At 36.2% G+C, this 25,060-nt stretch overlaps 1 protein-coding gene across 10 annotated transcripts in view; it reads left to right on the top strand.

The window, feature by feature from the left end:
- Positions 1–25,060, top strand: part of PLCB4 (phospholipase C beta 4) — a 537,045-nt gene that overhangs the window by 347,888 nt on the left and 164,097 nt on the right. For all 10 annotated transcript variants that reach the window (XM_069065424.1, XM_069065423.1, XM_069065418.1 and 7 more), the window contains 3 exons: positions 7,658–7,738; positions 8,423–8,482; positions 9,641–9,784. In XM_069065424.1, the coding sequence (XP_068921525.1) occupies positions 7,658–7,738; positions 8,423–8,482; positions 9,641–9,784 (285 nt within the window). The remainder of the gene's footprint in view (positions 1–7,657; positions 7,739–8,422; positions 8,483–9,640; positions 9,785–25,060) is intronic.

Raw genomic sequence — 25,060 nt, 5'->3', positions numbered from 1 at the left:
TCCCTTTGTACTGGACTCCATCATGCTCCCTCTGGATACCTTCCCTCTTCCTCTCCCCTTTTCAGCTTTTTCAGTATTATCTTCTCCCATTGGATTGTGGGCTTCTTGAGCACAAGGGCTGTCTTTCCTTTTCTGTATTTGTATCTCTAGCACTTAGCACAGTGCCTGTAACATAGTAGGCACTGAATAAATATTTATTAACTGAATGAAATGAAAAACTTACTAGCAGAGCCACCTGAAAGTAGAATATTACCTTGGTAGGTAGTAAGTTCCCCCTTTGGAAGTCACCTTGCAAAAGCGGTTGAATGCTTCTGGTGCATGTTGTAGACAGGATTTTTGTTCCATTACATGTTGGATCAAATGGCCACTGAGATTCCTTAGGTGTTTTGTGATTCTGTGGATTCTCATTCCTCAAACTAATGTGGAAAGGGGGAAAATCTATCAATATAGCATTTTTATCTCTTACCTCCTTAAAATGTAAACTTCTTGAGGGGCATTTGATTTATTTGAACAATGCCTAAGACACAGTGGACTAAAGATAACTTGCATAATTTTAACAAGTATTCCTATATTACTTGGTCAGAGTTAGAAATTTCTTAGTACTATTTTTTAAAGAGTTTTTAAATGACCAGAGACAGTGGTAGAGTAACACAGTAATCCTTTGGTCTCCACTTCCCAAAAAATGAAATCAATTGACGAAAATCACATTATAATATAATTCATTGCACAAATATTTATCAGACATCTATCTTGTCCATTTTAGGTGTCTTCCCCATAGATTTTATTAAGACTAATTTTTATAATCCTATTTTCTCAGTGAGAGAGGGAATGGCCAACTTCATAGTCATAAAGACTTGGATTCAAGTCCTGGCTCTAACTCATTTAGGATATAGATTGTTGTTGTTGTTTGTACTTTGTTCTTTAAGAGGACCATAATATCGGGGAGGTGATGTTGTGACTTGCAAGTGAGTTGGATTTAAGTGAGGGAGGGCTGTGCAAAGTCACCAACCTCACTTTATCCTCTGAAGCCATCTGGGTTCAGTGGCAGTGATGGTCAGGATGACAGGAGATGATCCTGGGTCAAGTCACTTAACCTCCCAGTGTTCAAATATACATGTATCTAAGTGTTGTTTATACATATATATATAACATGTATATAATGGAATATATTATAAAGAATGCATGTATAACCCTACCTGTATACATGAATTGATATATGTATGAATTATTATGTATATGCAAAGATATACAATACATATGCATTTGTATCTCTACATTCATGTATATTATACTATGCATGCTTTATAATAAGATTGTATTATATTCATATATGTATATACACAAAACATAGACTCATGTATATAATGCAGTACACATATAATGCTTTGCAAACATTTAAATATTGTATACATGTCATCTATTATCATTAATGACATTATTTTTATTCTGCTTTCAATTTAAATATTCATTCAATTCAACAAATACTTGTTTTACATTCACTTTACTTCACTTTGGAAACAGGACGTTTCATGTAGTGTACCCATGAGACTGTCACCTAAGAATCTGCTTTAATTAAAAACTTTTTTTTAACTAAAAAGGTGATTTTTAGCTAGTGTGTAGTCATTATCTCAGAAGTCTGTATGCATCTCTTCTGCCCCTTACAAAAACTTGTTTGTGTTGTTCGTTTCTCAGTAGGGGTGAAAAAAGCTGACTGTTACCAATAAAATCTGTATGTTTGCTTTGTATAGTAAAAACTATCCCTAGCTCTTCAAAGAGACTAATTCTTATCTATCCTTTCCTTATCTTAGCTTCTAAAGGAGAAATGGTTTTCTTATTAAATAATGTGACTGTTTAGCTAGTCCAAATTTTTATCTTGTAACTGGCCACCCACTCCCTCTCTTAAAGATATGTTTTGCTGTCCTTTCTTTCCTCCTGCCTGCCTGAATGTAAATGTTATACCTTGGGAATAATTTCTTGGAGTGCTCTGGCACATGTCAGGGAGCCTCTTATAATAGCCCTGTCCTACAACATTACAACGTGAGTGCCCTCTCGGAGTTGGAGGACTCGGTATACCCAAATTAGAAATGCTTATTCATCTCTCTCTCTGTCTCTCTGTCTCTGTCTCTCTGTCTGTCTCTGTCTCTGTCACTCTCATACACACACAACGCAGCTTTGTATTATGAGAAAAATCAAAGTAATTAACATTGAAATATTGATTTAGTCATATAAACCAAGCTGAAATGATTGAAGACTTACAGGAATACAATGACCATTTCTGTTCTCATTAATTCGTGTGTGTCCTCCTAAAGTTTTATTTCCAGACTTTCAGGTCAAATGTTTTTTACTCAGTCAACACTGAAAGCAAGAACCATCCACAAAGAACTTTGGGCAAGCATTCAAAAACTTGTTGGAAACACTGCAGGCCAAACCTTAACATTCTCCCACAGAAGAGAAGAATCAAAAAGTATCCACAAGTAGCAAGTGTTCAACTTAGAAATGGCATCTCTTTGATTGATACTCTGTAGTGTCTCCACCCCACCTCCCTTCCCCAAGCTATCCCAAGCACAAAGGAATGTTGACTGACCCAGAACTGACCAAGTTCTCACTCCACAACTGGAAACTGAGTAAAGCAAAGTTGATATAAACTTGAAAACTTTTCTGAGCTTAGCCACATGGCCCAAGTTTCAGGTTCATTAACAAAACCAGATACAAGAAAGCAAGAAGATTTCATGTTTTGTTCTGATTGCTTTGTGGTAGTTCTCATAAATTGTTCCAAGTAAAGAGCCGTTGTGAGGATGTGAGGATGAAGGAGTTTTTATTTCTTTTCTGGAATAAAAATAAATTAAGCTGGGTTAGTTGTTTTTAAATTTCATACTAAAGCCATGTTCTCCCATTCTTTTATTCACTGCTGAAATCCATATTTCAGCTCCCAAGGTAGGTAATTGTTGAGGGAAGAGATTCTATTATTTATAAAATTGAAGTTTTTAATACTTTAGTCTTTGAAACACTGAAGAGTAACAACTTGATTCTCTACCTCTATCATACTGATTTCAACCAATATTTATTATCTACTACTGTATATTAATGGTATTGCCCTAGAATCAGACAAAAGGTAACAGTACCTACTCTCAAGGAGTTTATATTGTATGATTGAGTTGTATTTCAGTCGTGTTCAAATCTTTGCGACCCCATTTGGGGTTTTAATGGCATTGATACTGTATTGGTTTGCCATTTCCTTCTCCAGGCCATCGTACTGATGAGGTAATTGAGGCAAATGGGGTTAAGTGACTTGCCCAGGGTCACACAGCTAGTAAGTGTCTGAGGCCAGATTTGAACTCATGAAGATGAATCTTCCTAACTCCAGGCCTAGCATTCTGCCACCTGGCTGGTCTGTATTATATAAATGCTTAATAAATACTTATTAATTGATTCTACTTAGCTTAAAGAAGAATATATACTGTCCTGAGACCAAAAACACTGTGTGGGTAGTATATGATCTCCAGGAACACTGGGCTGAGATTTTCCCATCTGTGCTGCTCTACCCAGACTTGTCCCTGGAAGGGACCTGGGCATAAGAGACACAGTTTCTCTCTGCTGACTATTGCTTTGTGTTTGCCTAGGTGAAAACTGTGGATCTAGATAGAAAGAAATGCTAGGGGAAAATAAAAAACCTAAACTGCCTCCTGCTGAATAAATAACTGAAGCATAATCCTGACTCAGTTGTACTTTGTAGACAGTGAGTACCTACTCTTCTTCCAAATTTCACAATTGGGTACACAATATATAATTTAGATAACTACTTTGTTGGCACCCTAATGGCCAAGATTGACACTTAGAAATCACTTTCAAAAATTGGCTTTCACTGAGCTTTAAAAATTGGCTAATATTATTTGAGGCATCAAGACACAAAGGTTATTATTCCCCAATAGGGAAATAATAGAAAAAGTGCTGGGTTAATAGTTTGGCAATGTTGGGGTTTATTTAGTACCTATCCTCTGACTAACTTGTTTCGTGACTTCATCTATAAAAAGAAGCTTGTTGGCTGTGTTATTCAGTTGTTTCAATTGCACTTGACTCTTTGTGGCCCCATTTGAGGTTTTCTTGGCTAAGATATTAGAATGTTTCGCCATTTCAATTTCCAGCTCATTGTACTGATTAGAAAAAAGAGACAAACAGGGTTAAATGACTTGCCCAGGGTCACATATCTAATAAGTGTTGAAGTCCAGACTGGAAATTGGGAAGATGAGTCTTCCAAAGTTCAGACCCAGCTACTATACCACCTAGCTACCTGTAAAAAGAAGCTTCTAACTAGATTATCTACTTCCTGTTCAAAAGTAGTATATCTTAGATAAATAGTGACATTTAGTAGGATGAGTTTGAATTTGCAGCCCCCAACAAAAATTTCAAAGTTGTTCCATTATTCACTGTACAATAAGCTAATCTCTAGCAGAGAAAGGATTCCTTCCTTTTGTGCTACTTACTACATGTACTGCCTTGGACAAGTCACAACTTCTGTAAGTTTCAATGTCATCTCTAAAATGAAAGAATTTGGTTAGACGACCTCTATACACTCTTCCTGCTTTAGTTCTATGAAACTCCTTAATGCTGAGAGGATCAAATGTACAATTCACTGTTTGACATTCAAAGCCTTTGGTCATCTCCACTCTTAACTGTTGCCCCCGCTTCCAATCTTCTTATATTTTGTATCACCCTTCCCATCTTTTACAAGAAGCCTTTCCCAAACCCTTTTGTTTCTAGTGCCCTCCCTCTGTTAATTATGTCCCATATAGAGTATATATTATTCTGTATAAAACTTGATTGTATATAGTTGTTTGTGTATTATGTCTCCCATTAGACCAAGAGCAAGGACTGTCTTTTGTCTTTGAGGCAGCTAGGTGACCCAGTGCCTGGAAGCAGAAAGACCTGAATTAAAATTCAGCTTTGGACACTTAGGAGCTGTGTGACCCTGGCCAAGTCACTTACCCTCTTTATGTCTCAGTTTCCTCATCTAAAAATATTGGGATATCAGTATCTACCTCTCAGGGTTGTGATAATAAATGTTAAGTGCTTAACACAGTGCCTAGTACACAGTATATGATATGCAAATGTTAGCTGTTATTAGTATTTATGTCCTTGGTGCTTAGCACAGTGCCTGGTATAGAACAGGTGCTTCATCAGTTTGCATTGTCTGACTTTGGTCATATAGCCTTTGCTTAAAGCCTTCCAGTGAGGAAAGACCCAAGGCAGTTCATTCCACCTATGTGCAACTCTCAGGTTGATAAAGTTTCCCTAATATCAAACCTAAGACTGTTTTCTTGCAACTCCCATCCATTGTTTTCAGTTCTGCCTTCTGTGTCCAAATACAAAAGGTTTAATCCAGATTTTACAAGACAGCCCTTCGGATAACCGACAGCTGTCATGTAGTTCCCTTCCCATCCTCCCTCTGCCATCTGCAGTCTTCTTTTTTGCAGGCTCTCCAGTTCCTAGAGTAACTCATATGACATAGTGGCAAGGCCTTTTATCATTCTAGTTGACTTGCTCTGGATGTCCTTGACCTTATCAATGCCTTTTCCAGACTGTGATGCTCAGACTTGAATATAATAAATAATCCATAGCACTCCAGATGTGATCTCACCAGGGCAGAGTACAGTGGGTCCAGCACTTATCATTACTATAAACCGATTGCATCATTGACTGGCATTAATGGACTGAGTCCATGGTCACAACCCAAGTGTTAGTCAATGAATGTTAAAACTGCTATTAGAGAGCAATATAGAGATGGAATTACCTTCACACTATGTTAATGACTTAGGCTAAGGAATATTACTGGAGACAAGAAAAAGGAACGTGGCCTAAGGTGATGTCCTTTTTATTACCATGTAGATCATACCCGTGTCTTCAGTAGCTTGTGCAAAATCTTAGATCACTTGACCTTTAAACACCTCATGTTTAATTAGCCAGCTCATTATAGAAATGTACAGTTAGCTCCATTTTGATAATTAAAGAAGTTTTCTGAGATATGTGAACAGCAAGGAACCTCATCTGAACACCTTCATCTTAGGATCATAGTATGGCTAGAACACTGGATTTTATTTGTGGGCAAAAATAAAACATATTCAAATAAATAAAAATAAAACATTGAAATACACTAGATATCATTTCGAAGTCATATGCCACTTAGTACTGACTCTCATATATTGAGGGGTGTCATTTCCTTCTTTTTTTTTCTCCCAAGGAACTTGAGGGTTTGTTTGGGTTTTTTAGGTCAGTATGAGGAAGGAGTCTAAAGTACTAGCAGAGACTCTAATATATAACCAGAGAAGCTCAGCAGAGATTTTTTTTTTGCCTTTAACTTGAGGTGACCCCTGGAAGAATTTGTTTCTTGTTGCTGATGGTAAACAATTGCAGCTTACTTTGTTCAATTTTTCCTTGTGTAAAGTGTTTCAGTATTGATGCAGAGATAATTGTGGACCTTTGAGTACATTAGCAGAAATTTACCCAAATGGTTTAACTTCATTTACCAGTATGCTTTCTGTCACATGGTTAACTGAGGAGTAAATCCATAGAAATGGAGTGTCACTGTCTTCAATTGGATCACTTCCCTTTGGGTCCAGTCTTTTGCTAGTTATCTATACAATGTTGAAAACTGTTTTTCCTTTTAATCAAATAGTCCCTAATGCTCTAAAATGTTTGTACTACAAATCTTTGGCACAGGATTTACATTGGTTAAGAATAGCCATTTCTCTAAGATTTAGTAAGAACAAATTTTATTGCTGTAACTAAAGTCTTAGATGATCGTAATCCCTATAATTGCTATTTATTTATTTTTAGGTTACTGTCTTGAGGCACATTTTCTTGGCCAGGTCCTTATTGCTGGTGATAGAATAATACAATAAAATTCTTTGAGTATTACCTCCCCCACAAAAAGTAATTTTTTTGGAATATTGATGCCAGGTCTAGAGTAGTACAAACAGTACACAAATGATCTGTATATCATTTCCAGAGCATATTTTTTCTTCCTGTGAGAGCACTTTTTTGTAGTCCCCCAGAACAATGATGCATTTGAGCTGAAAGAAATTCTTGATGTCCCCCATCTTCTCTTATAAACAAGAGCTTAGATATTAAAATTTTTACTCTAATTCCAAACAACATCCAGATGAAAAGAGGAAAATTCAATCAATCATCCTGGTATGTTTATATGTCCATACACCAAGTCATATAGAACAAACACTGGGATGGTTGGCATTTTTTCTAATTTTTCAAATGATTGATTTGGCACTATGTAGCTATAGGGCAAGATCTGTCATAGATAAGAAAAGAAAGAAACCTAGAGAGTGGTAGCTGCTAACTGATCATTCTAGTTGGGAAATTGCTTTTCTTTATGCCTTCAGCAACATCATTGAACTTTGTACCCTACATCTGTGTAAGAGGAATGCCCTTCAGACAAGATGTGTAAAAAAATCAGAAAAGGTCAATATGTATTGAAAATATATCCATTTGATTCTAATATGGGATGGGTAACAGTTAAGCTTTGCTTTTAATTTTAAGTTTTAATTTTAACCTGTTTATTTTATGTTAATAGGGACCTAATAGAGGTTTAAATTTTTGTTAATAAAAGTGAGATAATTCATGAACATAATAAATTTTTCTCCAACAGGAGTCATTTGTATTTGAACCTAACTGCCTCTTCAAAGTGGATGAATTTGGCTTCTTTTTGACCTGGAAAAGTGAAGGAAAGGTCAGTAAGACAACAGCAAATTGTCTACAGTTTATGTGACAGTGAGCTTTTATATCCTTTCACTTAGAAATTAATCAAGTCAGCAATTGACTGATATGTGCCAAGCAGGATGTTAAGAGCTATGGGGTATAAATATAAGCAAAAAGATGGTACCTGCCCTCAAAGAGATCATATTCTAATGAGAGAAGACAACACATGAAAGGTAGAAGCAGAGTGGGAAAGGTGGAGGGTGAAGATAGGGTAGCAAAATCTAGAGAATAAAACAAAGCAGATCTGGGCTCTTCCTCAAAATGGATGTTTGAAGAGAAACTCACTAATGCAAAAAATGAGCCACTGAGGCTGAGGGAAAAGAGGAGATAAGACTATGTATATATAAAAATTAAGGGAACTTAACTTCCCTTAACTCGACTCCTGAATTTCAAATTTTAAAATATATAGAAGTCTTTAAAGTTTAACAGTCATGTGTCCTCTTGAAATGGAAAGTTGTGTTTCTTGATTATGTCAGTTGTATGAAAGATATCATCCTCATTCATTATTTTTATTACCTCTTCCCTTCACATTAGTCCAGCACCTTCATAACTATCATCATTATTGGTAACCATTTGTCGAATACCTATCATTTAAGATGTCAGGTGCATTTTACTAAAAACACAAACTCATTGTTTCATCTCTCTTTGCTTTTAGGAAGGACAGGTATTAGAATGCTCTCTGATCAACAGCATTCGTTTTGGATCTGTACCAAAGGTATCCTATGATTGTTGTATGCTGTTCTTTTAAACAAGTAGTACTTAGTTTGGGAAGTAACCGTGGAATGTATAAGCCATTTACCATTGGAAAAAATAAGACACTTTGGAAATTAGTTAAGCTTAAAGATTTGGTTCATTTTTAATTTATTATTTATGGCTGTATCAGAAACTTGTTTTTATATTAAAAGAAGGACTCCTGGGGGATTTTTAGGACCTGTCTTAGTTCTTTGAAAGATTTTTCTGGCAATTTTCTTTTCAGCATCCAGCATACATTTCTTTTAACTGGAAAATGAATGTGTCAACCTTTTTTTGGTTTGGCAAAGAATAATTCACTCCTGAGCTATATTTTATGTGAAAATTGAAATGGCTTGTATAATTCCATGTCTGTGCACCTGCATGCTAAAAGATGTCAACTCACTTTAAAGACTAGAATATGGTGCTTTGCTTTTAAGGGGAAAATGACAAAGACCATAAAACATACTTTCCAAGGATGGGTATGTTTGAATAGAAGTTGTATTCACTGATATGGAGATCTTAAAATAATTTTTTTTTCTTTAGAATATTTCAGTTTTCACAAAAAGCACATGATACCTGATACCCTCTCCAAAAGTGACTCAGTTTAGCAGATACATGACTTCAATCTGAACTCTGTAAACATATTTACCTTTAAAAAGATCCAGGGGACCTATTTTATTTCTGTAAATTGGCATGTGCTCTTACTTTTCTAGTTTTTCTAGCAATAATAAACCTTTCTATTGCCTTACAGCATTTCAGTTTAAAGAAACCATAACTTTTAGAGCTGTAAAATGTAAAAATGTGTTAGCATTAGACCCAAGGGTGACTACAGGAAGGAAAGAGACTCTGTTTACATTCAGGAAGATACTGGCCCCTACTTTCCAATATCAACAATATTGCCATATAATACTTAACACATTTATCTCATTTGGGTTGTCAGTAGAGTCTTTGGTCATTAAAATGTAAGAATAACCTAAGTTTTTAAGAAGAGCTCAAGGAGTGGTTGGTTCCCCCATATTGGAGGACTTTGAGCTAAGTCTGCATGACAGTTTTCACACTGTACATTGTTATTTAAAGCTGTTGAATATAATTTAATTGTTCTCTAAGGACTGTGCCCCAATTAATTTTCTTTATGAAACAGGATCCCAAAATCCTAGCAGCTCTTGAGGCTTTTGGAAAATCAGAGAGTGATCTGGAAGGGAGGATAGTCTGTGTCTGCAGTGGCACTGACCTGGTGAATATCAGCTTCACTTATATGGTGGCAGAAAATCCAGAAGTTGCTAAGGTATGCTACCTTTAAATAATATCTATGTTTTTATGTATATGTGTTTGTGGGCATCTTCTTCTTTGCTGGGGCATTTGCCTAACAAGTTAGCATGAAGAAATACTGTATTCTTGTATGGTTTGCACAACTAGGGCAAGTTTTTTTTATTATTATTTTTTGCTTTTGGGAGGGGGAAAGGGCAGGGCAATTGGACTTAAGTGACTTGCCCAAGGTCACACAGCTAGCATGTGTGTCAAGTGTCTGAAGTAAAACTGGAACTCAGATCCTCCTGATTCCACGGTAGGTGCTCTATTCACTGGGTCACATAGCTGCCCCAGGGCAAGTCTTTTAACTTCTCTGGGTTTCTTTTTTCTCATCTGTGAAATGTGACATTTAGAATAGATGATTTCTAAGGTCCTTTTCAGGTTTGAATCTTATGAATTCATTCCCATTAAATGTGGATTACAACAAGGCAGTGTCCTGGGCTCTAGTCTCTTCTCCCTCTATGCTATTTTACTTGCTAAGATCATGGTTTCAGTTATTATCTTCATGTTGATGATTCTTAGATCTACTTAACTAGCCCTAACTTCTCTCCTCACATCTCTAACTGCTTATGAGACTTCTCAAAATGTATACCTTATGGACATCTTAAATGCTACATATCTAAAATTGAACTGCTTATCATTTCTCTAAAATTCTCCCCACTTCTGAGTTGCTTAATTGCTGTTAAGGATGCCAACATCCTCCCAGTCTCTCCCAGATTTACAACCTAGATTATCCTTAATTCTTCACTCTCTCACCTGCCAATATCCAATCTATTTTCAAGTCCTATAGATTTTACCTGTGTAACATCTCTCATTTACAGCATCTTTTCTCTTCTGACTCTGCCATCAGCCTGACATAGGCCCTCGTCATCTCATATATGGACTGTTTCATTAGCCTCCTGGTTAGTTCTCCAGTCCATCTTCCACTCAGCTATCAACTTAATCTTACTAAAATGCAAGTCTGATCATGTTTCTCCCTATTCAGAAAATCCCAGTGGTTCCCTATTACTCCAAAATAAAATATAAAATCCTCTTTGACAACCTGGACCCCTCCTACCTTTCAAGTATTTTTATACCTGATTCCCCTTCACATATTCTGTGATCCAGTGACACTGACCTCTGTTATGTTCCTCTAGAAAGATACTCCATATCCAAACTCCAGGTCTTTTTTCTAGCTATTGCCCATGACTGATATCTATAGTCTGGTTCCTCTGATTTCCCTGAATTCCAGCTAATATTCTATCTTCTGTATGAAGCTTTTCCCAATCCTTTTTAATTCTCAAGGCCTTTTATCTGTTGATTATCCCCAAATTATCCTATATGTAGTTTGTTTGCACATAGCTATTTGTATGTTGTTGCCTCCATTAGAATCTGAGTCCCTTGAGACCAGGGACTGTTGTTACCTTCCTTTGTACCTCCAGCACTTATCACAGTGCCTGCCACATAGTAGGTGCTTAATGATTATATATTAATTGACTGACAACCACAGAATCTCAGATTTGGAAAGATCCTTGGGACCTATTTCATCCCCAGTTCAACACCAGAAAGAACTAGTCATCCGTTATGTCTTTGGCAACTTCCAAAGAGAGGAACCTACTATTCCTTACCGCATCCCATTCCACATTTTGTATAACTCTAATTCTTTTCTGCTTTGTAACTTCTACCCATTTTTTCTAGTTGTGTCCTCTGAAGCCAAGATACCATTGCAGTAAAATGTGTCTTACTAATGCTACCTTACATTAAAGATAGCTGTGGAAAATTAATACACTTTTAAAAAGAGAAGCTTCATTGTCTCTTACTAGCTATGACCCACAACTTATACTCACCAAGGCATAATGATATGGTGGAAAGAATACTCAACTAGATTCATTGGTAATATCTTATAACATTATTATCTGATAGTCTAAATAAACAAACAAACATGTTCACTATCTGAACTGTGTGAAGTTCTGGATTCTATTTATGACCATCATTACTACCTTTGTGACCTTGGACAAGTCACTTGACTACTGTGGTAATTTGAAAAATGAGGAAAGTAAACTAAATGTATAATTTCTGAGTTTCCTTCTAGATTTGATGATTTTATGAGTTCTTCATTCTCCCTTCCATTCAATCCTAGAAGAGAGAGTAAATGAATGAATCCACCGCATACATGCATTGTTTAAGTAATTAGAAGAGTTACAAATAACTAGGAATATAAACCTTAGGAAAATTAGTGTACATGTTTACTTTCTGTTTCTGCTAAAATCCCATATTAGATGAGGTCTTTCCCGATCCCTCTTAATGCTAATGCTTTCCATCTATTAGTTATATCCAGTTTATCTCATACATATATATGTATATATATATGTATATATCACTTATTTGTACAGTTGTGTTTGTATGTTATCTTCCCCATGACACTGAGAGCTCCTTGAGAGCAAGGACTGTCTTTTGCCTTTCTTTGCTTCCTTAGGATTTAGCTCAGTGCCTGGTACATAGTATGGATTTGATGACTGACTATAACAGTGACAAAGGTGGGCAATAGTAGAAAAATAGGATAATAGAGGTAAAGGAGTCATCAGATATCAACTCCAGTGATTCTTGACCTGGGACCTATGAACCTGTTTTGAAATATTTTCTTAACTGTATTTCAATATTGTTATTTTCCTTTATAATATTCCTTTGTATTTTATTTTCTGCATTTAAAAGCATTATTCTAAGAAGGGGTCTGTAGGCTTCTCCAGTCTAGAAATGAGGTATGTGATGTAAACAATGTTAGGACCCCATGATCTGTTGCATCCTTATTATTTTATAGGTGAGAAAATTGAGCTTCGTGAAGTTGAGGGACATTTGGTATGTGGATTGCCCCAAGTAATCCATGATGCTACACATCCTGAACAAAAACAACCCTGAGACTAAAAGTAATTAATATTTTTATAGAGTTTCTACTCTTCTGGGATCTAATTTCTATCAGTCCTGAAATATTTTCAGAGACTTGGACACAATAAATGGCTAAACCTTGCTGGAGACTATATTAAGAGAGAGAGAATTCAATGTGAATTGGAGTAGTAAGAGAAGGTATCCTGGTAGAGGTTGAGGAAAGTACATCAAGTACAGGAAACAGCAAAAGCAAACTTGTTTTGAATGGGGTGATAAAAAGGCACTCAAGCAATGTGAATGTGATGGACAGTAAGAAATTTTGTCTGAGTTTCTCAGAAGAGAAAGTAATTTTAAATCCTAAAGATAAAGCTAATGCTAAAAACTCTCTTTCTTCTGGTATACATCAATGGAACTCATCTATCTAACTTTGTGCCTAACACAGCTCTTGGAACATAGAAGGTACTTAATTGTTAGCTGATCTACCGAACAGCCAACATAGGCTTACCTTATAAAGAACAAGATGGAATCACCCCACTGTTCCTGGATGCAATAGCTCATAGTGAATTCCAGGAGAGATAACATGGACCCCCAACACTGCACCTTCACCAAATGAAATGCATCTCTGCCTTCCGTTTCCTGTTCTATAAAATGGAGATAGCAATAGCACTTAAATACCAGGACTGTTGCGAGGATAAAATAATATTAACAAAGCACTAAACACAGAGCCTGGCACATCCTGTATGTTAGTCATCATCATCATCATCATCATTTGCCCAGCATATTTGCCATCTTGAGCCATCACTTATATTCCTGCTTGGCCTAGAAGAACTCCTTTTTATCTATTGAATTTTTCATTCTTATCCTTTAAAATCTAGTTCCAATGTGAGGAAAAAATGTATTAATAATAAAAACTCTCCAGAAATTGAGTGAACTGCTTCAGGAGGCAGTTTATCGAAGGCCACCCTGGAGCTAGGTGATCGCTTGTCAGGTATATCATAGGGAGAATTCCTTTTCAATAATGGTTAGAACTGGATAGTCAATGAAATTCTGGTTCTATAATTGATGGCATGCTAACCCCCTCCTTAGAATGTGAGTCCCTAGAGGGCAGCAACCATGTTTTTTGCCTTTCTTTGTATCTTCAGCATTTAGCTCAGTGCCTTAAATACAGTGAGTGCTTCGTAAATACACGTTGACTGATTTACTTGTTATGGGGTTGGTAGCCATGCATGTGTAACATATGTAGGCTAAAAATACCCCCACACTATAACATCTAGCTTATTTTGGAACTTAGTACTTTACAGGTAAATAAGGCCATTGTTTATTACAGGAAACTTTTGTTCTCTCTTTGTGCACTTGAATCCTAAGCCTTTAAAAAAAAAATCAGGAGATGTTCAGTATCTAGAGAGTGTTGCTCAGTCACTTGCTTCTCAAGATTTTATATTTCATTAATTTATAAATGACTATCTTCACAGATATTAATGCCAGGGTACCAAGTGGGCATTCATTACATATTATAGCACTGACTTGTCAGTGACTGACCGTCGATTCTGTGGCTATCCAGGGAACTATTGACTAATGTTTCCTTCCTTCTGAATTTTTACAGTGGCAACAATCTATGCACAACTTCAATAATTTGTCTTTTAAAGTAAAAATTATACAAATAGCTTGACTTCTTAGTCATTTTAAAATATCTTCATCTTAAAGCTTATCTTCTCCATCCCTGACTTCTTCTACTACTTATCTAGGATCTGGCAGAATACCAAATTACCATAAGGAGAGGGTATAATTTTAAAATACACTTAGTTCTAATTACCTTTAGCTGTGATACTGGCAGAATTCATAAATGAAGCAAAGTTAGATGTGGTGAATACTGTGTAAGAGAACATGTCCTAAATCTTGAATGATGCTTGGGTGCTTCAGTCAGTGGCATTGTTCATCTTGGAGAAGAGTACCATAGCTTGGTAGGCAGCCTATACTAGAGCATACTCATATGTAAACCTGATGAGAAGGGAAAGAGTTGTTCATGAATCTTGGACTTTACCAACACTTAGAATCATTTTAGTCATTTTGACCTTTTTGGTGAAAATGATTGATTTTTTTCTCCCTTTCAATTGATTTTTATGTCTAGAGACATAGATTCATAGTTTTAGAATTGAAAGGAACCCCAAAGATCAAGTGGCAAAACTACACTTTCCCTGTTTTTAGATGAGGAAACTGAAGCCCCATTGAGGCTTGCTCAAGGTCACCTAGATCTTAAATGACTAAGTCAGGGAATCTGAAATCATCTGACTCCATCTGAAGTCCTCTGACTCCAAATTCAAATGGTCCTTCTGTTTTACCATATTGTCTACTGATATTAGTATAATTATAACCAACTTTCCACTTTTTTTTTTTATTAAGCAATAGGAGTTAAGTAACTTGCTCAAGGTTACACGACCAGTTATTTCTGGGTGTGGTGCTGAGTACCTGAGCCCGGATTTGATCCAGGTCATCCCGACACTGGAGCCGGTGCTCTTACTCGCTGAGCCACCTGGCCGCCCCTAAGCAATTGGGGTTAAGTAACTTGTTCAAGGTTACACAGTCAGGTGTTTCTGGGTAGGTGCTAAGTGTCTGAGCCTGGGATTTGATCTCCAGGTCTTCTCAACACTGGAGCTGGTGCTCTTACTCGCTGTGCTACCTGGCCGCCCCTACTTTCCACTTCTTATAAGAGTAGCCCATTTTATATGCCCTGTGCTTTTTACCTTCCTGAGTACAGAACGGAAATTTGGATCACTTTTTCCTTGTTAATATGAGCATTATGATTAAGTAAAATTATACTCATCAAGCCTTAGGGTTTTTGAGAAAAGAGGTCCTAAATAAATACAAAATATTTTGTCTACATCACTTGTGACAATGAAAATACTTGTGCTTTTATTGTTCAAAAAGAAAGTGACTATAAAAGTATCTTATTTGTTTCTTTATTATTCAATTTCATTCATCTGCTTGGATTATTGAAACAGACTTGTATTAATTTATACATAAGTGTGTATGTTTACATAAACACAATTATTTGTCCTATAGAATTCTATAGTCTATCTCCGCCCCTGCCCCTTGGTTTGTTGCTCTCTAGTTCCCCACCCTCTGACTCCCCTTCCCCCCCACACACATAGAGACACACACCAAAATACTAAAAATACAAAAAGTCCCCCAAGTGAAAGCAGAAGAATGAATCTGATCCTGGACTTAGCATAAGCACATCCTATGCTAAGAGATGAGACATTTTGCCCCATCCTGCCCACTGTTTGTTTTCTATATATCCTTGTTCAGGTACCAAATGTCTCTTCCTGTGACCTCTTCTTCCTCTTTCTCTCCCTTCTCTGTTCCTACCACCTGATCTGTGTGCTAGCCTCCTCCCTCTATGAGCCTGTGATCCCTTGCCGCTCTTCCTCCCTTGCTCCCTCCATCCTTTCCCCATGTCAGTGGGTAAATTCAAGTAGAGGTCTGCTGGAACTGTCCACTTAAGTAAAGCACTGTCTGTATATGTATGTATGTATGTATTGTGTATGTACTTAAGGTTATACATATATGTGTGTACATATATATGTATATATGTGTGTGTACATATATATGTATATACACATAAAATAACTTCTACTCAAGCTATTATTCCTTCTCAGAAAGGAGGCTTGATCAAATTCTAAGCCCAGTTTTTGCATATGTTTATTCCTCTTAATACCTCACCTCATGAAGTTAAAGGGAGAAATACAACTCTAAGAAGGTCTGGGAAAATTATTTTTGAACATAAAGATTGAGTAAATGTCATACAATAGTAGTTGACAGGGAAAACAGATAAGGGATTCCAGTGTTATTGTTAAAGCCAGTTTTTAGGATAGAACTGGGCTTTAATGGAGAACCTGTGACATTTCTCAAGGTTTTTTTTTTAATATTTTTTTTTACTTTCACATTATATATTCATCAAGTTATAAAGACGGATTGTATCAGATGGAATGAAAAATGGTAAACAGGACATAAAACCAAACAAGAAAATGAAAAAGATCAGGTATTTTGCTTCCATCTGGATATAAACTCAGTTCTTTCTAGTTCTTTCTCTGGATGCACACATTTCTCTCTGTCATGAGTCTTTTGGGATTGACTTATATCACTGCATTTCTGAGAAGAGTCCAGTCTATCAAAGTTGATCATCACACATAAGTTGTGTCTGTAATTGTGTACAAATTTCTCCTGGTTCTACTCTTCTCACTCAGCATCAGTTCGTGTAAGCCTCTCCAGGTAAATATGTAGACCATCTGCTCCTCGTTTCTTATAGCACAATAGTTTTCCATAACATGCATATACCACAACTTGTTCAGCCATTCCCCAAATGATGGGCAACTCCTTAATTTCCAACTCTTTGCCACCACAAAAAGCTGCTATAAACATTTTTGTACATATGGGTCTTCCTCCCACTTCTATGATCTCTTTGGCATACAACCCTAGGAGTGGTATTGCTGGGTCAAAGAATATGAAATTATTTATAGCCCTTTGGGCATAATTCCAGATTGCTCTCCAGAAAGGCTGGATCAATTCACAACTCCACCAGCAATGCTTTAGTGTTCCAATTTGTCCACATCCTCTCCAGCATTTGTCATTTTCTTGTTTTGTCATCTTAGCCAATCTGACTGGTGAGATGTGGTACCTCAGGGTTGTTTTGATTTGCATTTCTCTAATCAATAGTGATTTAGAGCATTTCTTCATGTGCTTATAGATATCTTTAATTTCTTTCTCTGAAAATTGCCTGTTCATATTCTTTGACCATTTATCAATTGGTGAATGACTTGTGTATTCTTATAAATTTGACTCAATTCTCTATATATTTTAGAAATGAGTCCTTTGTCAGAGACATAGGTTGTAAAGATTCTTTCCCAATTTCCCACCTCCCTCTTAATCTTGGTTACATTGGCTTTGTTTGTACAGAAGCTTTTCAATTTCATGTAGTCAAAATTATACACTTTATATTTTATAATGTTCTCTAATTCTTGTTTAGTCATAAAGTCTTTCCCTCTCCACAAATCTGACAGGTAAACTATTCCTTGTTATACAAGACTGCTTACAGTATCAACCTTTATACCTAGATCATGCACCCATTTAGACTTGGTGTTGGTATATGGTGTTAGATAGTGGTCTATGCCCAGTTTCTGCCATACTATATTCCAGTTTTCCCAGCAGTTTTTGTCAAATAGTGAGTTCTTATCACAAAAACTAGGGTCTTGGGGTTTATCAAACAATAGATTACTATAGTCATTGACTTCTGAATCTTGTGTGCCTAATCTATTCCATTGATCCACTCCTCTATTCCTCAGCCAGTACCAAGTAGTTTTGATGACTGCTACTTTATAATATAGATTGAAATCTGATATAGCTAGTCCACCTTCCTTAGCATTTCTTTTCATTAATTCCCTTGATATTCTGGACCATTTATTCTTCCAAATGAATTTTGTTACTATTTTTTCTAGCTCTGTAAAGTATTTTTTTGGTAAACTAATTGGTATGGCACTAAATATATAATTTAATTTAGGTAAAATTGTCATTTTTATTATATTAGCTTGACCCAGCCACGAGCAATTGATATTTTTCCAATTAGTTAGATCTGACTTTATTTGTGTGAAAAGTGTTTTGTAGATGTGGTCATGTAGGTCCTGGGTTTGTTTTGGCAGGTAGATTCCCAAATATTTTATAATGTCTACAGTAACTTTAAATGGGATTTCTCTTTCTATCTCTTGCTGTTGAATTTCATTGGAAATATATAGGAATGCTGAGGATTTATGTGGGTTTATTTTATATCCTGCAACTTTGCCAAATTTATTTATTGTCTCAAGTAGTTTTTTACTTGATTTTCTAGGATACTCTAAGTATATCATCATATCATCTGCAAAGAGTGATAGCTTGGTCTCTTCTCTGCCTAATTTGATTCCTTTGATTTCTTTTTCTTCTCTAATTGCTACTGCTAACATTTCTAGTACCAGACTGAGTAAGAGGGGTGATACTGGACACCCTTGTTTCACCCCTGATCTTATGGGAAATGCTTCTAGCTTCTCCCTATTACATACAATACTTGCTGATGGCTTTAAATAGATGCTACCTATTATTTTAAGGAAGGCTCTATTTATTCCTATACTTTCTAGTGTTTTTAATAGGAATGGATGTTGTATTTTGTCAAAAGCCTTTTCTGCATCTATTGAGATGATCATGGGGTTTCTGCTAGTTTTATTGATGATATGATCAATTATACTGATGGTTTTCCTAATATTAAACCACCCTTGCCTTCCTGGAATAAATCCTACCTGATCAAAGTGTATTATTCTTGAGATAAGTTGCTGTAGTCTTTTTGCTAGTATTTTATTTAGAATTTTTGCATGTATATTCATGAGGGAGATTGGTCTATAATTTTCTTTCTCTGTTTTATCTCTTTCTAATTTAGGTATCAGTACCATATTTGTGCCATAAAAAGAATTTGGTAGGACTCCTTCTTCACTAATTTTCCCAAATAGCTTGTAGAGTATTGGAATCAATTGTTTTTTAAATGTTTGATAGAATTCACTAGTAAGTCCATCTGGCCCTGGAGATTTTTTCCTAGGGAGTTGACTAATGGCTTGTTCTATTTCTTTTTCTGAGATGGGGTTAAGTAATTTAATTCCTCTTCAGTTAATCTGGGCAACTTGTATTTTTGTAAATATTCATCCATTTCCCTAAGATTGTCAAATTTATGTGCATACAATTTAGAAAAATAATTCCTAATTATTGTTTTGATTTCCTCTTCATTGGAGGTAGATTCACCCTTTTCATTTTTGATACTCATAATTTGCTTTTCTCCTTTCTTTTTTTATCATATTGACTAAGGGTCTATCAATTTTTTGTTTTTTTCATAAAAGCAGCTCTTAGTTTTATTTATTAATTCAATAGTTTTCTTAATTTCAATTTTATTAATCTCTCCTTTGGTTTTCAATATTTCTAATTTAGTATTTAATTGGGGATTTTGAATCTGTTCTTTTTCTAGGTTTTTCAATTGCATGCCCAGTTCGTTGACCACACTTTTCTCTAATTTAATCATGTATGCACTCAGGGATACAAAATTTTCCCTAAGAACTGCCTTTAATGCATCCCACAAATTTTGGTATGTTGTCTCATTATTATCATTCTATTGAATGAAATTACTGATTGTTTGTATAATTTCTTGTTTGACCCACTCATTCTTTAGGATTAAATTGTTTAATTTCCAATTCGTTTTTAGTCTGTCTTTCCATGGCCCTTTATTCCATATAATTTTTATTGCATCATGATCTGAAAATGATGCATTTAATATTTCTGCCTTACTGCATAGAATTTTGAGGTTTTATGCCCTAGAATGTGGTCAATTTTTGAGTATGTGCCATGAACCACTGAGAAAAAAGGATATTCCTTTTTATCCCCATTCAGTTTTCTCCAGAGATCTGTCATACCTATCCTCTCTAAAATCCTGTTCATCTCCTTAACTTCTTTCTTGTTTATTTTGAGGTTAGATTTCTCAAGTTCAGAGAGGGGAGATTAAGGTCTCCCACTAGTATAGTTTTGCTATCTATTTCTTCCTCTAATTCCTTTACCTTCTCTTATAGGAATTTGGATGCTATACCACTTAGTGCATATATGTTAAGTAATGATACTGATTCATTCTCGATGGTGCCTTTTAACAGGATATAGTTTCCTTCCTTATCTCTTTTAATTAGGTCAATTTTTGCTTTTGCTTTATCTGAGATAAGGATTGCTACCCCTGCTTTTTTTTTTTTACTTTAGCTGAGGCATGATATGTTTTATTCCAGCCTTTTACCTTTACCCTGTGTATCTCTCTGTTTCAGATGTGTTTCTTGTAGGCAGCATATTGTAGGATTATGATTTCTAATCCATTCTGCTATCCATCTCTGTTTTATGGGAGAGTTATTCCATTCACATTTACAGTTATGATTGTTATCTGTTTCTTTCCCTCCATCCTATTCCTGCCCCTGTTAATGTTCATAGTTTTTCACCCTTCTCCCTTCCCCCCCTTAATAGTTTTCCTTTTGACCACCGCCTCCCTCATTATTCTCTTATCAGCCCCCCTCCCTTTTCCCCTTGCTTCTTCCCTCCCTACTATCCTCCCCCCCCCCTTTCATAGCCCTTTCCCCCTCCTACTGCCTTTAGGACATTTTTATACTTAATGAAGTATGTTATTTCTTCTTTGCACCAAGAGTGACAAGAACAAATCTCATGCGAAGCTCCTCTCCTTCCCCTCTTTCCCTCTAAAATGATACTTTTGGTGTGTCTTCTCCATAGAGTCCTATGTTTAACTGGTTGCTATTCCCTCCTTGCCCCAGAACCAGTGAGGGAAAAGCTCCCATCTTCCTCCCTTCTTTTCCTCTGCTATACAGTTTTTATGCCTCTTTGTGTGGCATAATTTACCCTTTTCCACTTCATTCATTCCCTTTCTTCCATTGCAGTCCCTTTGTAGCCCTTAATAAGATTTTTTTAAATCATCATTTTGTGTATTTTATACTTATACCCTCTACTTGTCTATAAACAGTTTGCTCTTATCAAATAGCAAGGGGTGTGTGTGTGTGTGTGTGTGTGTGTGTGTGTGTGTGTTTTCATTGTTTACCTTTCTATGTCACTGTTGCATGTTGTAATTGGAGGTTGAATGTTCCATTGAGTTCTGGCTTTTTTATCAGGAAGGACTGGAACTCTGTTATATCGTTGAATGACCATCTCTTTGCCTGGAAGAATATGCTCAGTCTCTCTGGGTATGTGATCCTTGGTTGTAACCTGAGCTCTTTTGCCTTCCAGAAAATTGTATTCCACTGCCTCCAATCTTTCAGTGTAGAGGCTGTCAAATCCTGTGCTATCCTCACTGTGGACCCTCGATATTTGAATTGTTTCTTTCTGGCTGATTGAAGTATTTTCTCTTTTATCTGGTAGTTCTGGAGTTTGGCCACAACATTTTGAGGACTTTTCAGTTTGGGATCTCTTTCAGCAGGTGTCTGGTGGATTCCCTCGATTTCTATTTTACCCTCAGGTTCTAGTATCTTAGGGCAGTTTTCCTTAATGAGTTCTTAGAGAATGTTGTCCAGCCTCATTTTTTCATCATGATTTTCTGGTAGGCCTATGATTCTCAGATTATCTCTCCTGGATCTGTTTTCCAGGTCAGTTATTTTTCCATTGAGGTATTTTACCACTTTTTCTAATTTTTCATTCTTGTTGTTTTGTTTGACTAATTCTTAGTTCATCATAGAATTATTTGTTTCAATTTGGTTGATTCTAGTTTTTAGCAAATCATTTTCCTTGGTTAATTTTTGGAACTACTTTTCCATATCATATAATTTTCTTTTTAGAGAGATGTTTTCTTCATTATGATGTTTTTCTAATTCTGCTATTTTGGTTTTGAAAGAATTATTCATTTTGTCTTCTATCTCTCTCATTTGGTTTTAAAAGTTCCTTTTGATCTGATCTAGGAGAGCCTTCTGTGTTTGGGACCCATTCCCTGTTCATGTTTCAGCTGTGGGTGTGGAGTCAACATTGTCTTCCTCTGAGTTTGGTTCCTCCCTCTGAGGATAGTAGGACTCCAGAGTCTTTGTAGTCTGCTTTCTACCCATTTTGAGGCTGAGCCCTAGCCACTCCCTTCCTCTAGGGATCCCAAGCCTTTTCTGTAGAGGGTTTTGCCCTGGGGCAATAATTAGTATGTTTTTGGGGGGGGGGGGGTCAGGTTTAGAGCAGGTGAGGTTCACTCTGTCCAGTCCTGGTCTTTGGAGGTCCTGATAGAGGATTTTTTTTTTTAATTTTGGGCTATTAAGTGGTAGCCCCAGGAGTATTTGCTGTCCAGGACAGGGGCCCCTGTATTTGGTTCTTACCTTGCTCTTTCCAGTCCCAGCCCTTTGGTGATAGGCCTGGTAGTAGCCCTTGTGTTTGGTGTGGCAACTTGCCCTCTGAGTTGATCAGGACCCTTCTGGGCTGCGCCTTCCAGCCCTGAGTCTCATTTCTCAAGGTTTTAACACTGTTGCCTTGGCATCCTTCCAATGTAGATAATTATGTTTGGGCAAATCCTTCCTTAGCTCCTCATTGGAGAATTTAACTTTCATTTCCTCTCCTTAAAAGTCTTCTGGTTTTATATATTGGTGTCAAATTGCGGACACATATATCGAGTATGCTTTAGAGAGAATGGATGAGTGAGTGATCTCGATATCTAGCTGTGGTCTAATCTCATAAGAATGAAAAGTGTCATGTAGGGAAATCATTTATCACACTTGGTTCTTAAATTCTAATAACATAGTCCTGTACCCATAGCTTACAAATGAGCTATTGGAAGCATTCAAAGTAAAACATTGGCATTTAATATACATTATTCATATGCCCAGTTCATTAGTTACAAAAGCCAATCTACTTTCTTTTTTGTATTTTTCTGCTTTCTAGATACAACCAAATCTATTGTAATCTTGATCTCCAGGGAATTAAATAGTGTTCAGATATCTTTTTTTATTAATTTGCAGCTGGCAGTGAACATCAAACTGAAATCACAGGCTCACTATAGACAAAGATGTCGTCCTCATTAAAAAAGCAAAAACCTTCAAATAAAACTCTGTTATTTTATATGAAGTTTAATCTTCTTTATTCAGAAAAATAAGCTGTTGTTGTAAGGTTCCAAAATGAAATATTTGGATTGGATTAAACAACCTCCATACTGCTTATCATACCTTGTACAAATTACAAATTACTATTTAGCTTCCTGAATTGGGTTTTCCAACAAAATTCTTCAGATAACTTATGTGAATTAATACCTGAGAAATGAAATAATAAAATGGAATTGTTTAGTATTTAAGTTGACGTGATAGGAATCTCTTCTTGACAAAGTTCATGAATTGTCAAAATTGAGTTGCCCTCCTGGATCATTGTCTTATCCTAGCAGATAGGCTTTAGTAGCTCAGTCAAACTATGAGCTATGCCATTTAGGGTTACCCAAGATAGACAAGTCATAGTAGAGAGTTCTGACAAAAGGATCCACTGAAGGAGGAAATGGCATACCACTCCAGTATCTTTGCCAAGAAAACCCTATAGACAGTACTAAAATGATAAAAGAAACGACATCAGAAATGAAATCCTCATGACAGAAGGTATCCAACATGCTATTGGGATAGAGTGAAGGACCACTACAAGTGGCTCTCGTACTGATTAATTGGCTGGGCCAAAGCCAAAAGAAAGTTCAGCCGTAGATGCTTCTGGTGACAAGAAGAAAGCCCAGTGCTGCAAAGATCAGAATTGCATAGTGAAATGAAATATAAGATTTATGAACCAAGGTAGACTGGATATGGTTGAACAGGAGATGGAAAGATTAAACAATGACATCTTGGGTGTCAGTGAACTTAAATATGTGGAAATGGGTGAATTTAATTTAGGCAATCACTGCATATAGTACTATGGGCAAGAATTCCTTAGAAGAAATGGAGCAGCCCTTGTCAGTAAATTGGTAAGGAAAGCAGTATTGTGGCATAATCTTTAAAAAATGACAGAATGTTACCTGTTCAAATCCAAGGCAAACCATTCATCATCACAGTCAGTAATGTTGAAGTGGCTAAAGTTGATCAATTCTATGAAGATTTACAACATTTTCTAGAAATAACACCTAAAATGTATCACATTGATTATAGGAGATTGAAATGCCAAAGTAGGAAATCAAAAGATAATTGAAATAATAGACGTTTGGTCTTGAAGTACAAAATGAAAAAGGCCAGAAACTAATAGAATTTTGTCAAAATAACTTGCTGATCATAACATACACTTTTTTTTAACAACCTGAAAAGCCATTCTAGGTAGGGGCATCACCAAATGGTTAATATGCAAATCAGATTAATCATGTACTCTGCAGTCAAAAGTAGCGGAACTCTACAGGTCACTTAAAACAAGATCTGGATCTGACTGTGGCTCAGATCATGCACTTCTTATTGCAGAATTCAAAATTAAAGAAAGTAGGGGAAACCATCAGACAGTATTTATGTCTGGCATAAATAACATCCCTTATGAATATGTAGTGGAGGTAATGAATAGATTTAAGGAATTAGATCTGGTAGTTAGGTGCCTGAAAAACTGTGGACAGGTCTGCAATGTTGTACAGGAGGCAACAACAAAAATTATTCCAGAGAAAAAGAAGAAAAAGAAAGCAAAATGACTGCCTGGTGAGGTTTTTTGAGCAGCTGAGAAAGAAGGAAAGCAAGAGGTAAAAAAGAAAGGGAAAGAGATTGAAACTGAATACAGAATTCCAGAGAATAACAAGGAGATATTAAGTTTTCTTTAATGAGCAGTTCAAAGAAATAGAAGAAAACAGTAGAATTGGAAAGATGAGATATCTTCAAGAAAATCT

This window comes from Petaurus breviceps, unplaced genomic scaffold (genome assembly GCF_028583685.1).
Source record: "Petaurus breviceps papuanus isolate PSGF00001 unplaced genomic scaffold, PetGlider_PUasm1.0 90686, whole genome shotgun sequence".
NCBI lineage: Eukaryota > Metazoa > Chordata > Mammalia > Diprotodontia > Petauridae > Petaurus > Petaurus breviceps.
The sequence above is the reverse complement of the archived record's forward strand: the minus strand, read 5'-3'. Positions and strand labels throughout refer to the sequence as shown.